Source organism: Mastigoproctus giganteus, chromosome 4 (assembly GCF_048544385.1).
Source record: "Mastigoproctus giganteus isolate SK-2022 chromosome 4, ASM4854438v1, whole genome shotgun sequence".
Classification (NCBI taxonomy): domain Eukaryota; kingdom Metazoa; phylum Arthropoda; class Arachnida; order Uropygi; family Thelyphonidae; genus Mastigoproctus; species Mastigoproctus giganteus.
Window position 1 is genome coordinate 106,848,192 of NC_143578.1, and position 15,326 is coordinate 106,863,517.

Here is a 15,326-nt window from a genome sequence, read left to right on the forward strand (position 1 = left end):
CCGGAACCTCAACCGACCTTAATCCGCTCCTGCGTGTATCATCTAACGCAGGGGTGGCCAACGAGTCGATCGCGGCTTTAATTTCGGTCGATCACGATGTATTTTAAATATACAGTCCTCCCTCGATTTTCGCGTCTGGTGTACTACCAAAATTTTATATTGCGCATCGGGTTTCGCTAACTGCGCGTTATTTTATTTGTTTATTATTATTTTTTTCTTTTTATTGTTTTTTTTACGAAGCTTTAAAAATAGGAATGAAGAGCAGATTTTGAAATTTTATTTATTTATTATTATTTTTTTTTGCATGACTGAAGATTTCATTGAAGAGAAACACATTTCATTGAAGAGAAACACATTGAAGAGAAACACATAAAAACGTAAAATACCACAGAATTCCAGCTGTCGGTATCATTGCAAATGCAATAAGATTGAGTGTACTACCCGTTTATAATTAGATTGCACTAACAGAAAAGCCCAGTAAACCGGAAAGTTTATTGTGCTTTTCTGTGTTTTATGGTCGTAACCCCCAGAAATAGCTTTAGAGAAATATCAGAAAGGCATTCAAAATTGATTTTTATAAGTCAGTGGTCTCAAACTGGCGGCCCGTGGGCCGCATCCGGACCCCGAAGCAATTTTGCACGGCCCACTAATACATTTCAATTATGTATTTGTTGTAAATACGGTGCTTATATTCATTCTCATTTTGTTAAAAAAAAAAATTCCAGCCCGTCAGCTGCTTTCAGATCGTGCATTCGGCCCGTATGCAATTTGAGTTTGAGACCACTGTTATAAGGATATAAACCAAACAGAGCAATAAACGATGGTGTGTTTGTCCGGCTATTTTGGAAATAACTTTTTCATTCGGGAATCCTCTTCATCAATAATCCGACGTTAGCTGTTCAGGCAGAATAGTTTTCCGGTTCGCGCAAATTAAGGTGTTCTAATCGGTAAGCATTGCTTTTGCTGATTTAATAACTGGACATTACTTATATGTTAATTTAATACCTTTTGATTTAAAATGAATACTACGAAAAAGAGTGAAACGTATCATTTTCATCAAGAGTGGGAACTAGAATACTTTTTTGTAATAGTGAAAGAAAAATGTTGCTGTTTGATCTGCAATGCTTCCGTGGCTATACCCAAAAAAAAGGAAATTTAGAAAGACACTTCAATGCACTCCATGGTAAATACCAATCTAAATTAGAAGAACTTAAATCCAGATTATTCGCGCAACAAAATTTTTTCATGACACCTAATTTACAATCTAAATCAGTAAATGTAGCATCATTTAAAGTGAGTCATCTTCTTGCAAAAGAATGAAAACCATTTTCTAACGGTTAATTCATCAAAGACGCATTTTTAGAAATAACAGATTCTCTTTTTGAAAATTAAGAACAAAAATGAAATTGAAAGTGCCCTTCAAGATCTGCAATTATCTCGAAATACTGTGATGCGACGCATCGAAAAAATGAGTAAAAATGTGAGCGAACAATTGCGTGCTGATATTGCTAATTGTTCTTATACTAAGGGGTACCACACTTAGTTGGTGTGATTTTTACTGTTGTGTTTCTTTGACATAAATTTATCGAATTCGTGTTTTACAATCGCAACATTCTGTAAAACTGATAATATGCCTCCTAAAGAGCGCAGTAAGAACATTTCAATTAAGTTTAAACAAAAAATGTGGCATGGCGAAAATTTCATTGTCCGAGGTAATTTTGTACCAATATTAAAATAAAATTACTATTTATTCGCCGGGGCGGGATTTTATTCAACCCGGGGTGAAACTCGCCTCAGTAACCGCCAGTATTCAACATGTACGCGATGGTCACCAGAGCGGATGCCGTATTCCGCCGAAGTTTAAAACAGTCCTGTCTGCACATGGTTTGCAAATAGTCTTAGGGTTTTTATAAGGCTGGACAAAATATATTAAATATTCCTATGTGCTTGTTTCTTATCCGTTAATATTTGGTATCATAGAGGTTTTGTTAAAACTATTATTCAATTAAACTCTTGCATTTCATATAATACTTCTTAATAATTATTACCATTGCCATTCGTAGATGCATAGGATGCAAAAAAGAAATCTTATATAGCATCAGCCAATTGAAAAAAAAAAAAAAAAAAACCTTCCCATTTCACCCATACATTCACGCCAAATGTTTGTCTAGCCTTGAATTTATTTAAGTTACTGACCTACACTATATATATGGAAGTTTGTCCCGACTATCAACAACCCGCCGGCTAGCCCCAGGGGCTCACATTTGGTGAGTATGGGCTTGGCACACCCAGGGTCCTGAGCTGAATATCACCATTCTTCTGTTTCTTGGTGATTCCCTACTACTTCTCTCTCTCTCTCTCTCTCTCTCTCGGTAACTCGAAAATTTTTTTTTTGGCTGGTGCAGCATAAGCCTGAGGCTTCCTTGCACTATATGGCTAGTGATAATAATAATAATAATAATAATAAAATAAAGGTAAATTTCCACACATATATTCTACTACTGTCTTTCGTCAATTTACATTTGTGTCCTCAGATGAATAATCGAAGCAACAGAAAGGATCCCATCAGCATTGTGCTTCCTCGATCCCTTCAAGGCCTTGTATACCTCAATTAATCCCGGGGGCTCATATCTGGTAAACATGGGCTTGGCATACCCAGGGTCCTGAGCTGAATATCATCATTCTTCTCTTTGTTAGTGATTCCCTTATACTTCTCTCTCTCTCTCTCAGGGTAACCAGGGAATTTTTTTTTTTTTTTTTTTGGCTGTTGCAGCATAAGCCTCAGGCTTCGTTGCACCATGTAGCTAATAATAATAATAATAATAATAATAATAATGAGATCACCTTGCAGGTGCCTAGAGTCGAGACGCTGCAATTTGCAGAACTTAAGGCTTTCTTGGTTAACGCCAACCCTTTGTTCCAATCGTCAATCTCGTTGCCCTTCACTGTACTTGTTCCAGCATCTCTACATCCTTCCTAAAATGAGACCTCCAGACCTGTATGCAGTATACTCACGGTGTGACCTTATCATTGCCTTATCCCTGTATCAAAATTCCTGTATATCATTGGCAAGGCTTCGTAAGCTGCTGTTGTAGCCTGTCTCCACTGCTCAGAAAACCTAATATCTGACTGTGCAAAATCTCCCGGGTCTTTTTAGTTGTCCAGTACCCTTAGTATAGTGCTGAACAATTGGTACGTTACTCCAATACTGCTAGCAATATCCAGTACTTTGCATTTGTCAATGTTAAACGTCAATGTGTCTCAGCCCATCTTCTCAACTTTTCCAGATCCTGTAGTGTATAATCAATACTGTCATTAATAATTCTGCCAATCTTCGTATCCCTTGCAAATTTAGACATTAACCCTGATGCTGGGTTAATGAACAAACTCATGCTGTGTCTTAACTATTACTCCAGTCCTGTCTAGATGATTCTGCAATGTTTCTTTAACCTTGTACATCGATAAATACAGAAAACAACAATGGACCCAACAACGAACCCTGGCGTACTCTATTAATAACATTAGTCCACAAAGAGCAGTGTTCATTAATAACCACTCCCTGTGTTCTGCCACTAAACCATCCTTTTATCCATTGTAGCAACTTGCCCTTAATGCCATTCCACTCCAATTTGTGCAGTAGTTTTCCATGTGCAACAGTATCAAAAGGTTTCCTGCAATCCAAGTATATGATATCAAAATTATTTTTGGCATCCAGTTCCTTTGTGACCACATCATAGTATCCAATCAAATTGGTCAGACAAGACCTCCCTTTAACAAACTCATGCTGTCACTTAACTATTTCTCCAGTCCTGTCTAGATGATTCTGCAATGCTTCTTTAACCAGTGATTTCACAAGTTAAACTAACAGGTCTATAGTTATTTGTGTCACCTTTTGAAACCCCTTTGTGAATTGGTGATACATGTGGACACCGCTACTCCATGAGGCTCTCCCCTGAGTCCAAGAAATCTCATAATTATGTCTAAGGGTTTACTTAATCCCTATGGTGCCTCCTTTAGTATAACTGGATAGATCCCGTTCACTCCAGGTGCCTTTTTTACGATTAACTACAACAATTTCTCCTCCAATTTTCTCTCAGTTATTACAAAATCACTTAGGTCCCTGTTAGAGTTTGATAAACTTCTGGCACTCCCCTCATTGAATAACTCCTCTTATGTGAATGTAGAAGCAAAAATACTCATTGAGTTTATCAGCTACCTGAGCATGATCTTTACTGGTCAATCCATCTATGTTAAGTGGTCCAATCTGAATCATCCGTTTCCTTCTAGAGTTTACATAATTAAAGAACTCTTTGCTGTTTTTCTTTGCATCCTTTGCCAAATATTTGTCGTAATCTGCCTTCGCTTGTCTAACCTCCTTAATGACTTGATTATAGACAAGTTTATATCTGCCCTAGGCTTCTGTGTCATATGATACTTTATATGCATCTCATACATTTTTCTTCACTGCCACGAGCCTCATTAATTCATCTGACCTCCATTTATGCCTGAACCTTGAACATTATTTCTTAGTTGGAATGAAAAGCCTAGTAAGCTTCAAAATTAAGTCCCTGAAGGCTTCCCATTTGAATTGAAAGTTGGTAACATCATCAGTTGATCCTACTGTACAGAATTTAAAAACTGTCTGAGACCACTGTAGTCACCTTTACGAAAGCAAAAGCCCTTCCCTTTACCCTTGATGGTAGTTACATCTTTGAGTAATTCCCACAACAGTACATTGTGACCACTGTCACCCAATGGTTCCTTTATCTGCAAAATCTTTATGCACGAATAATCACTGTTGATAATGAGAACACGACAATTACTCCCTTTGGTTGCTTCTCGAACATGTTGCAGCAGAAAACAGTCATCTAATAAATCCACAAAAGGATGTCTTGTGCGAGTGACCAATACACAAGTTTCAATCAATATCTGGAAAGTTAAAATCTCCCATTATAAGACGTTCTGATTTACTGGCCCACTCTATTTCTTTTCACGATTGCTCATTATATTTCTCAGATTTTTAGGCCTATAACACACACCTGCTGTAATTTTTCCTTTTTAATGCTTATGTTACACCAAACAGACTCAAAATTGCATTGTCCACCAACATCAATTGGATGCACTTCCTTAGATTTTGTGTTTCTTAGCTAAGAGCATAATCCCTCCTCCCTTCCTGTTCTGTCTATCCTTTCTGTACAGATTGGACTTCCGAAATTTGAATTCTGCACTGCTTATATCTGTGCGACACTATGTCTCTGATATCCCAACATTATTTGCTTTTGATGTCTTGACTAGCACTTCAAGCTCATCAAATTTATTAACTATACTCCTAGTATTAGTGTACATGCAACTATACATGCACATGTTTCTGCTCTTAGTTACCCTAACACAGCCCATGTATTTACTTGTTCCACTCTGACTCCCAGCAGTCCTGGAAAGCTCCATTACCTTGCTTTCCAGGCTGCTGCTCATTCTAATAGAACAGTGCAAGAATCATGTTTGCCTCTGCCTTTGGCCACTTTAATCTTTTAGTCTCTGTGACTCCCCCCACCCCAAGCTAGCAGTGTTCCGACCTACCTAACACTGCCTTGATAGCATCAACATATATTTTTGCACCTTTTTTTATTTAATTGTACCCCATCCCTGTAGAAGCAGCCTCTAAAATTCTACCCCTTGTGCCGTGCAGAATATTTTCAGGGCCGAATTGATCGACAAGCCTCTCATCATATACTCCCTCCTGTCTTGTCTTGGCAGAATTGCAGACACTTTCACATTCAACCCTAACTTTTTTTCAACATTGACTTGTACTGGTTGAGTAAACCTGCAGATCTCTTAGTCAACATGTACAACAATATCACCCCAGGGGCTCACATCTGGTGAGTATGGCTTGGCACACCCAGGGTCCCTAGCTGGATATCATCATTCTTCTCTTTCTTGGTTTCCCTTGGATTCCCTTCTACTTTTGACTCTCTCTCTCTCTCTCTCTCTCAGGATAACTCGGGAACTTTTTTTTTTCCTGTTGCAGCATAAGCCTTAGGCTTCCTTGCACCATATGGCTATTAATAATAATAATAATAATCTTTTGTGCCCTTAAAAGATGATAGCTGTTGTACAACATCATCAACTTTTGCCCCTGGCATACATATCCTGGTTCTGTTCCAACTATCCTTTTTGCATAGTATATTCCCCGTCTCCCTGACAATAGAGTCACCAACAATAACTAGTTCCTTTGGGACCAGCGCATTGTGCCTGGGAGATTGCGTTTGTTTTAGTCGGTCTCACGCGTAGATAGCAAGATTTTTTTTCCCAGAAATTGTTTCGTCAGGAAAACAGGCAAATCGACTAGAGAACATACGCAATTTACAGACACAATACTCATGCGTATATGTAAGAAATTACTGGGCAACCCTAATATAATAGTTCAGTTCGGTTTATATTCCCATACCTGCGCTTGTAGCGCAGTAGTATCGTCACTGTCCTAGCCACACCTGTTGGAAAAGTCCGGGTTCGAATCCCGTCGATGAAGCAAAGAATTTTTATGGGCTTTTTTCACTCCATGGCTGAGTTAGTCGGTTTCAGTCATAGATAGTAAGGTTTTTCTTCCCAGACACTGAGATTGTTCGTTCAGCAAAACAGGAAAATCAACCAATCAATACATATATGGGTATATGAAATAATTTTCTGGTTGCCCTAATGTTTTGTTTTACTTACCCCATAGTCTGCGCCGGTAGCACAGTTGTATCGTCACCGTCCTGCCACACCGTGTGGAAAAGGCCGAGATTCGAATCCCGTCGATAACGCGAACAACTTTTATGGGCTTTTTTAACTCCGTGGCTCAGTTAGTCGGTTTCAGGCGTAGATAACAAGGTTTCCCCCGGAAATCGGGGGTTTTCGTCCAGCAAAACAGGCAAATTGACCAGATAACACATGCAATTTACAGACATATTACATAAATAAACTGGTATATGTATTCGTCACTGCCTACTACGTAGTGACGAATACTTTTTACCGAATACACAGATACTGTACCATTCACTCAATCCTAGCGCCCACAGAGTTTACTACTCTGTGCTAGTGCCCATCGCTAATTGGTAATAGATATCGATTATGTGTCGATCTGTAGCGTCTTGTTATGAGCAATTTTGATATTTGCACTTTGTAAACATTAAAAGTGTCAATTTTTTTGTAAATGTCTTATTTTTATTTCATCAGTGCAAATGTAATTTGTTACATTTCGAAATTCGACTGTGAAAATCGGATTGTCGATTTATTTTTAATACTTCTGCTAATAAATGAATGTTAGGTTTCCAGTTACATTCCACTTGAATTGACATTATGTGTTCATAGTCTCAATATGACATTAGCTCCATCGCTGCCCAATTTTGTTTTTACTGAAAAATTGGGAAAGGGGTCTTATGCAACTGTTTATAAAGCTTATCGTAAGGTGAGGTTTATTACTACATTTTGTAATAAAAAAAAAATTCTGTAACCAAGAGGAATTTGTAGTATGATGGTTATTAAATGGGGTATTTATATTTTGTTATAGTAATCAGCAAAAATGAAAAAAAAAAAAAAAAAAGGGCCTAATACACTTAGAAGAAAAAATTACCTGTAGTTGGAGCAGTGGCAAAACTTAGAAAACAATAGATAGTTATATAGATCCTAGAAAATTATAGATAAATGAATGCGCATTAATAGTACCCTCGTAAAATTTACGAGGGTACTATTAATATACTTTGCCAAAAAAAAAAAAAAAAAGGAGAAATAAATAATTTTATTTACAAAGAACATAGATAGCAAATGTATACATATCTGAAACTGTTTTACATCTTATTATCATAACGAAAGTGTCATTGTCATTTTGCTGGTGCTGTCCGTAAATTGGATTTTTGCAGTGGTTGCAGTAAATGCTGGCCATTCTATGCAATCCTGATTGGCAGAAGCCACACATTGAGCACTTCCCTTCGCCACTGACTGTTGCTTCCTGAAACTTGAGTAAAAATTTAAGCTAAAAAAAATGCTTTGTTGCTCTAGAGTCATATTGGTCCTCAGAGGGCTAAGGTAGTCAGGGTTTTTTTTTTTTTTAATAATACTGAATAACAAGATTTGTTTCTGATTGTGTTTTGATCTTATTATGCAGTTTATAATAATTTCATTAGTCAATTATTTCTTTCTGTTTATCCTAAGAAACCTAATTGGTGAAATTTGTATACCAACATATTTCCTTGTTCTTTTTTTTTTTTTTTTTGGCATTCCTGCTTGAGAGTTAATAGTGTAAGTTCATATTTAAATTAATAGCTAGTTGGGGAGGCTCACTCATGTAACTTCCTTGGGTGCAAAAATACTTTGTCCTGGTATCTGCTCCCCAGATGCAAAGTTGGTAAATTATTGTTAAGACATTGTGCCTTTCTGGCTACCATGCTTACATTGCATGGTGATCTTTATCTTGATTATATCATAACACTAAGTCTCTCTGCCTTTACAGCCTTTGGCTCATCTTCTCCCTGCCCCCACCCACTGACTTTTGGTCAGTGTGAAATTATTTCTTCACATATGAAAGTGTGTGTATTGGCATTGATTTTTGTTTTAGTGTGGGATCCTTTTGACTGCTCCTTTCCCTTGGGTTTGGGGCATTCAGTATGTGTTCATAGAAATCCACCTTCTCATGGCAGGAATGGAAAGCACACAGAGAGAGAGAGAGACTGACTCCTTTGGTGGTTGTTTTTCTCTGCTTGTTAAGTGACCAATCTACTACACAAACATAACACTATTTACATGAACACATGTAAATAGTGTTATGTTTGGTTTCTGTTCTATCATCTGCTAATATGGTGGAGTTAAACTTGCATTCAGGAGTCACCATACGTTACATACATATCCACTCATATAAGTTATTTATGGATCGTTATTAATATTGGAAACATGATGCAAGGAAGCAAAGCATATTCAGTAAAAAAAAAAACAAGAAATATTAATTTTCACTGTTTCTTTCTGTTAATTTGTCGAAACCTTCATTAAATGTATTCATTTTACATACATGCTTTCATGTTACGTGGAAGTTTATTCCATCCGAATGTGAATCACACATGCATTCTGCAACTTCCTTTTCCAGCTTAAATTTATGCCTTCATTATTGTTTCATCAGAGAAAAGGATTAAGATGCCATCAGCATTTAGTTTACTTAATTTAAATTTTACTCCCTTTCAAAGCCTTATGTACTTCAATTAGGTCACCACACAGATGCCTAGTTTCTAACGACCAATGTGTAGGGCCCCAGTCTTTCCTGGTAGGAATATCCTTTTGTCCTCTCCCCACTAATTTTGTTGCTTTTCTCTGCATCCTTTCCAACAGTTCTATTGGAACAACTTCCTAAAATAAGGTTTCGAAACCTGTGTGCAGGGTCATTCCATGTCAAGTGGCCTAATTTTGAAGATGGTACTGCTCGACCATTTTCAATTTTGTTGAAACTTGGTGTAGATGTTTAAGCAGGTTTCCAAAGAAGCTGTGCGAAAATTCAGTTCCAAATATAATATGCTTGAGGCACCAGCACCTTTTTTGTGGAGGTCACTTGTGTTACACGGAGCAAATCACAAATATATTTTCAAAGTTTTTGGTGTTACTGTTGCACAACAGTGAGAGGTAGTGCTCTGAAACTTGGTATACATAGTTAACTTTTGGCAGAGAATGCAAACCTTTTGGTGTCCAGGCTCAAAAACCTTCACATTTTTTACAATGCGGTCTGAAACTGGCTCCAAACATTTGTTGCAACAAATTTAAGCAAGACTTGAAAGTCATAACTTTGAAATAAAAGCCTTTGGTAACTTCTTCTTTGGACATTCCACTTACCCACTGCATGAATTCAGCCTAACTAAATATCAGCTCTTATGCTTGTTTTTTGGCTGAGATATTTTCCTTCAAAAATTGACTAAAATTTGAAAGTCAAATTTTACCTATCTTAAGGGTCAAATATCTTAATGTGGAACACCTTCAATTCTCTTGTTTTTGCCACCAGTGGAAAGAGCAGAGTTTCAGCTATAAGGATCATGGTTTATCTGTTTTGTGCCTTTGCACTTAAGGCCTTAAAATTAAGCCTAATCATCAAGTAATATTATGTGTCATATTATTATTTTGTGAGATCTTTTTTGTTGCAGAACACTTCCTTAATCCTGCCTAATGTTTAGAATAATCTAGAAATAGAGTATATTCTAGAATTCTGGAATATTCTAGAAGAATACCCAAGAATTATAGAATATTTTTGTGAGTTCCAAAAAACTGATGAACATTCTAGAACTCTGGAATATTCTAGAATCATACAAAAAAGTATAAATAGCTGATATTTGAACCCTGCTGTTATTAATGTGTTTTATCTTCATGATGAATTAAGTTTTCATTGCTTGTAGAAATGTCCACTTATTAGTCAGCATGAAAGCCATGGAATCAGAAGATTTTGCTGGAGATAAGCAGGATTCATGCACCATCAGTCATATGGATAATTCTAAATGTCATGTGCTATCCTGTACATGCAAAACTGGGTTAAAATTATTTAAAGAATTTGAATTTGAAGAACAACAGCTGATAGGTCGACATTGTGGATTAAAACTAGGTGAAGAAAACACAATTTGTCTACATCATGAAGCTTTGCTTTTGATAAAATTTGAATTTTTGCAGCATTCATGTTGCATTCCTTTCCAGAAGAAAAAGCATATGGTGAAAAAAAGTTTAGAACCAATTGATTTGACAATGGCAGACTAAAAGACCTAACAAAGGTAGACATAAAACCAGGACAGAAGCTGTGCCCATCATGCCAAAAAAAGTCTAACAGCCGAAAAGCAGCAACAGGAACATCAACTTCATCTGGATCAGACCATGATGGCAAAGTGCATGTGACTGAAAGCTTGAACACAAGTTTGATGGTTATTGGTATTTCTCCTCTGAAATTTCAGCAAATGGCTAAGAGAGACTCATAAGGCTATGCCAAAAGGAAGGCAAGTCAAGTACAAGATATAATTACCAGTAAAATTGCATCTATTGGTGGCTTGGATCCAAATGAGATCATAGAGCCAAGTGCAAGTCATCAGTGTGGAAATTGCTTAGATTACAATGAGCTGCTGAAAGAATTGAAAGAAAAGTTGATGGTATCAATAATTCAGAAATACTTCAAATATTAACACTAGCTCCAGTTAGTTGGTCCATCAAGAAAGCAATGGAAGAGTTTAGTGTCTCAGAAAGAATGGTCAAGAAAGCTAGAAAACTTAAAGCAGAAGAAGGAATCATGGCCATACCTGTAAAAAAAAGCAAGGAAAAAAGCTTTCTGAGCAAGTAAAGCAAAACATGATGGAATTTTTTTAAGATGATGAATTTAGTCGGATATGCCCTGGAAAGAAAGATTACATTTCCATTAAAAATGCAGATGGAATAAAAATGCAAATGTGACTACTACTCAGCAACTTGAAGGAAATGTTTATAACTTATCGAGATAGAAATGGATCTGACATTCAATTTTCTAAATTTTGTGAACTTCGACCCAAGTGGTGTGTCACAGTTGGTGCACCAGAAACACATTCTGTATGTGTATGAACAATCCATCAAAATGTCAAGTTAATGCTAGCAGCAAGTCCTGTTGAATATGATTATAAGGTTCTCATTGGTAAAACAGTCTGTGATTGGAGTCAAAAGATTGTGTGCTTCATCGGTGTGAAAAATGTCCAGGAATAGATGAATTAATAAAGTTTCTAGAGAATATTTTTGAAAACAATGAACCAGAAGATATTATTGAATTCAAGAAATGGATACACACTGACAGAGATACACTGGACACAAAGCAATTAACAACAAAAGATTTTATTGAAGAGTTGAGTACAAAGATATTTAATCTTTCCTGTTATCACTACATTGCTAATACATTAATAATAAATACTTCAAATATTAATCAAGAGCACAACTCCTCCCCTTACTTGTCCTGTCTTATATGCATTGTACTGACCATATTTTAAATTCCGCATCCCTTATGTCTCAATGGTACCATGTCTCTGATAACTCTAAATGTCCAAGTTTGATGACCTAACCGGTACTTCAAATTTATGAAATTTGCTTGCTATATTCCTAGCATTAGTGAACACACAAGTATATGTGCACCTACTTCTGCTCTTAGTAACTAACATCATTTGTGTTTGTCTCGTGAGGATCCCTAACAGGCCTTGTAATCCCCAGTACCTTGATATCCTGGCTGCTGTGTCCCAAAAGAAGCAGTGCAAGAATCAGTTTCATTTTTGCCTATAGCTGCTATTAAACTATTAGTCTTTGTATCCCCTCAAACCACCAGCAGTTTTCTAACCCACCTAACACTGCCTCAATAGCATCAGAAAGTATTCTTGCACCCTTCTATTTTAAGTGTATTTCAAGTGTATTTTAAGTGTTTTTACCTGTAAAAACAGTCTCTCCTGTTAACAAGTATAGAACACTCAGAAAAATTCTACTCCATGATGCTTGCACAGTCTCTCTGTGGCCAAATTAATTGACAAGCCTCTTATGTTCTCCCACCTGTTGTGCCTAGGCAGAATTGCAGATACTTTTAAATTTAATACTAGCTCATAACTTGAATTCTCACAGTCCAGCTGTACTTTCTGTGTTGTATGTTTTGTCCCAAGTTCATATTAAAAAAAAAACCCCATAATTTACAGGATAATCCCCTAATCCCTTTTTTGAAATTAAAACCGATGCCCCTACATTTGACTGCAGAACCCTAATTTGATTTTGTTAACTTTGAGAACTATAGCTGCTTGATCTGATATTCAGATGAAGAATATTTGTGCCTCTTCTACTCTCCCTGAATAATAATACATATAACAGTTATCAGGTTGATTCAAAAATGTTTTTTCCACAGTTTCAATTACCAGCTGACAACCGTTATTCAAGGAATCTCCCACAACAAGGCTCTCACACATATTGCTCATTCAAGTCCCATATTGAATGGGCACACCTCCATTCTCAACTGCCTTTGTTTTAACCATCTCATTCCACACAGACTTGGTGCTTTACTGGGAAGATTGACTCAGGCACAATCTTATTGCATTTGGGCATCTTTTAATCAGAAGGAAAACCTCCCCTCTGTTCTATTCTATATTTCCTATACATGCTATATTTTTCAAAATGAAGAAAATTAAATAGGGGTGCCACAAAATAAAATAAATTACTTAGTGGTGCTGTTATTAAAAAAGGTTGAAAACCACTGCTGTAACATATGAACTTTGTAGTGGTCTTTCATGCACAGCAGATGGACGAGAAGTTCCCCATATTTGGCAGTTTGTGCATTTGCATCCCCATGAAGAGTAAAATGATCGTTCAAGCCCATGTATCGCCGCGTTCCATATGAGCCAAAAATCGTAGAGCAAAGTCTATTCATTGTTGCCGATTACAAGACTTTAGTTCTTGCACTACGTGAATGTTGTACGGGAACCAGCTTAAAATTATTTGTAGCACTTTACATACAGTAGACCAAGTAAGGTTCAAGACTCTTGACGCCTCTGGCAGGCACTACTGACTGGTAGTGTTTCGTATTCTGACCTGGAGGCCATTGCAACCGCCACTTCATCCAATACCTTCGTTCTGATATGTGGTCATCCCCTACTTGGAATTACACCTAACTCCCCTGTCGCTTCAAATTTCTTTATTAGTTTTCAGAGCCCCACGGATGGCAAAGGTCCTTTATGCAAACCTTTAAGTTTCAGATATTCATGTAGTGCTGCATTAGCATTACTATTATTCTGGTAGAATAGTTTTACTAATAGAGCACGTTCATTTTTTGTAAGAGCCATAATGGTTATTGACGGTGGAGTTGGCCTTTCTGCTTTTATCTAACCGGATGTCATTTGCGTAAGCAGCGTAGCATGTCTTGAAGTAAATGACAACTTTTACATATGTGCAGTGCCATTTTTCTCCCGGTGGCATAAATTTTAACTAATTTTTTTTTTTTCCCTAGAAATCACTTCCTCATACCCTATATGACATACCCACCAATTTTCACAGCGCTAACTCTAACCGTTTTGACACAAGTGCCTCCTGAATAGGAAAACTTATTTTATAACCACTCGGTATATACATATACACTTTGAAGGTAATTTCAAATGATGTGTCAATTTATGTTTGAATTGCCTGATAATATCAAGTAGTTATTGTCATATCTTGTCTGAGTTTCCAAGTAACTGTAGATACAGTTTATTATATGACAGTTACAAAATATTTTGAAAATCAGAAGAGAAACTCACACCTTATGTAAATAAATGTAAAGGATATTGCTGCATTAAAAAGAGGTAACAGTGGGCTGTTTTAAATTTATTCAAATTATCCATTTCTACAGCACCAGATAGTAGTTTCTTCCAACAATCGGTTACTCTGACTGAAAGCAAAAATATATTTCAGTTTATTCAATGAAACCTCAGTGAAGTGTAGCCAAATATTTTTATCTGTTAAGAATAGTTATCACTATTTCTGTCACTACTGCATCTGCTGAAAGGAACTCTTCCATAATGAAACCAATTAAGACCTATTTTTGAATGACTGTGGAACAGGAATGCCTCTGAGGATTGACCATTCTTTCCATAGAGAATGACATTGCTTCACTGCTAAATTATTCTGCAATCTGCAGTAAATTCAATCCCAGGAAAAGCTGGTGAGTGAAAATTTTATTCTTGCTTGCTATCAGTGTGCTAGATGTTAGATAATCTGGCATACCAGATCATCAGGTATTTCAGATTATTGGATGTTTATTTAAAAATGTTTATGAAGTCATCAAGTAACTCAATTTTTTTATGGCATTTATTACATATTTTTTTTTTAGCAGTTATTTGATTATATAAAATAATAGCTGGAAAACAAAATTTGCCATCCTTTTGCCTTATAGAAAAGGGCCTAGTTTTGAATCCCATCTTGAAGGGAGGAATTTTATCAACTTTTTTTAAAAATAATATGGCCAAATTAGTCAGTCTTGGACAAGGGTTATGTTAATATGCAGACAATATACTGGCTACTTATGGTCTTAGTTGCCTTTGTTGCTTAGATACACCAACCAATAAAATAATGAAAATAACTGTAAAATACAGGGACAAAATTCACAATAAAATCGTATTTGTCAGTGTTTTTCCTTATAAATACCTGAAAAAATTGCCCTGTGTCTTAGAAGCCGAAAATGGCAATACAACACGTGCGCAAAACCAAGAGTTAACGTATAGTGGTTAACGGATAGTTAGCTACTAAACGTTACACTTTTCAGTAATTACCAGGTGTTGCTGGAGTAACAAGTGAATTTCAGTTATGCATTTAAGCCCTAA

General features: G+C 36.5%; 1 protein-coding gene across 4 annotated transcripts in view; it reads left to right on the top strand.

The window, feature by feature from the left end:
* The first annotated feature begins 7,299 nt into the window (after window positions 1–7,299).
* LOC150086975 (serine/threonine-protein kinase ULK3-like) overlaps window positions 7,300–15,326 on the top strand; it is a 322,244-nt gene continuing 314,217 nt past the window's right edge. For 2 of the 4 annotated variants that reach the window (XM_090371718.1, XM_090371717.1), the window contains exon 1: window positions 7,305–7,444. In XM_090371718.1, the coding sequence (XP_090227844.1) occupies window positions 7,355–7,444 (90 nt within the window). In that variant the 5' untranslated portion in view covers window positions 7,305–7,354. Of the gene's footprint in view, window positions 7,445–15,326 lie in introns of all 4 variants that reach the window. The other 2 variants (XM_090371719.1, XM_090371720.1) reach the window with 2 other exon arrangements.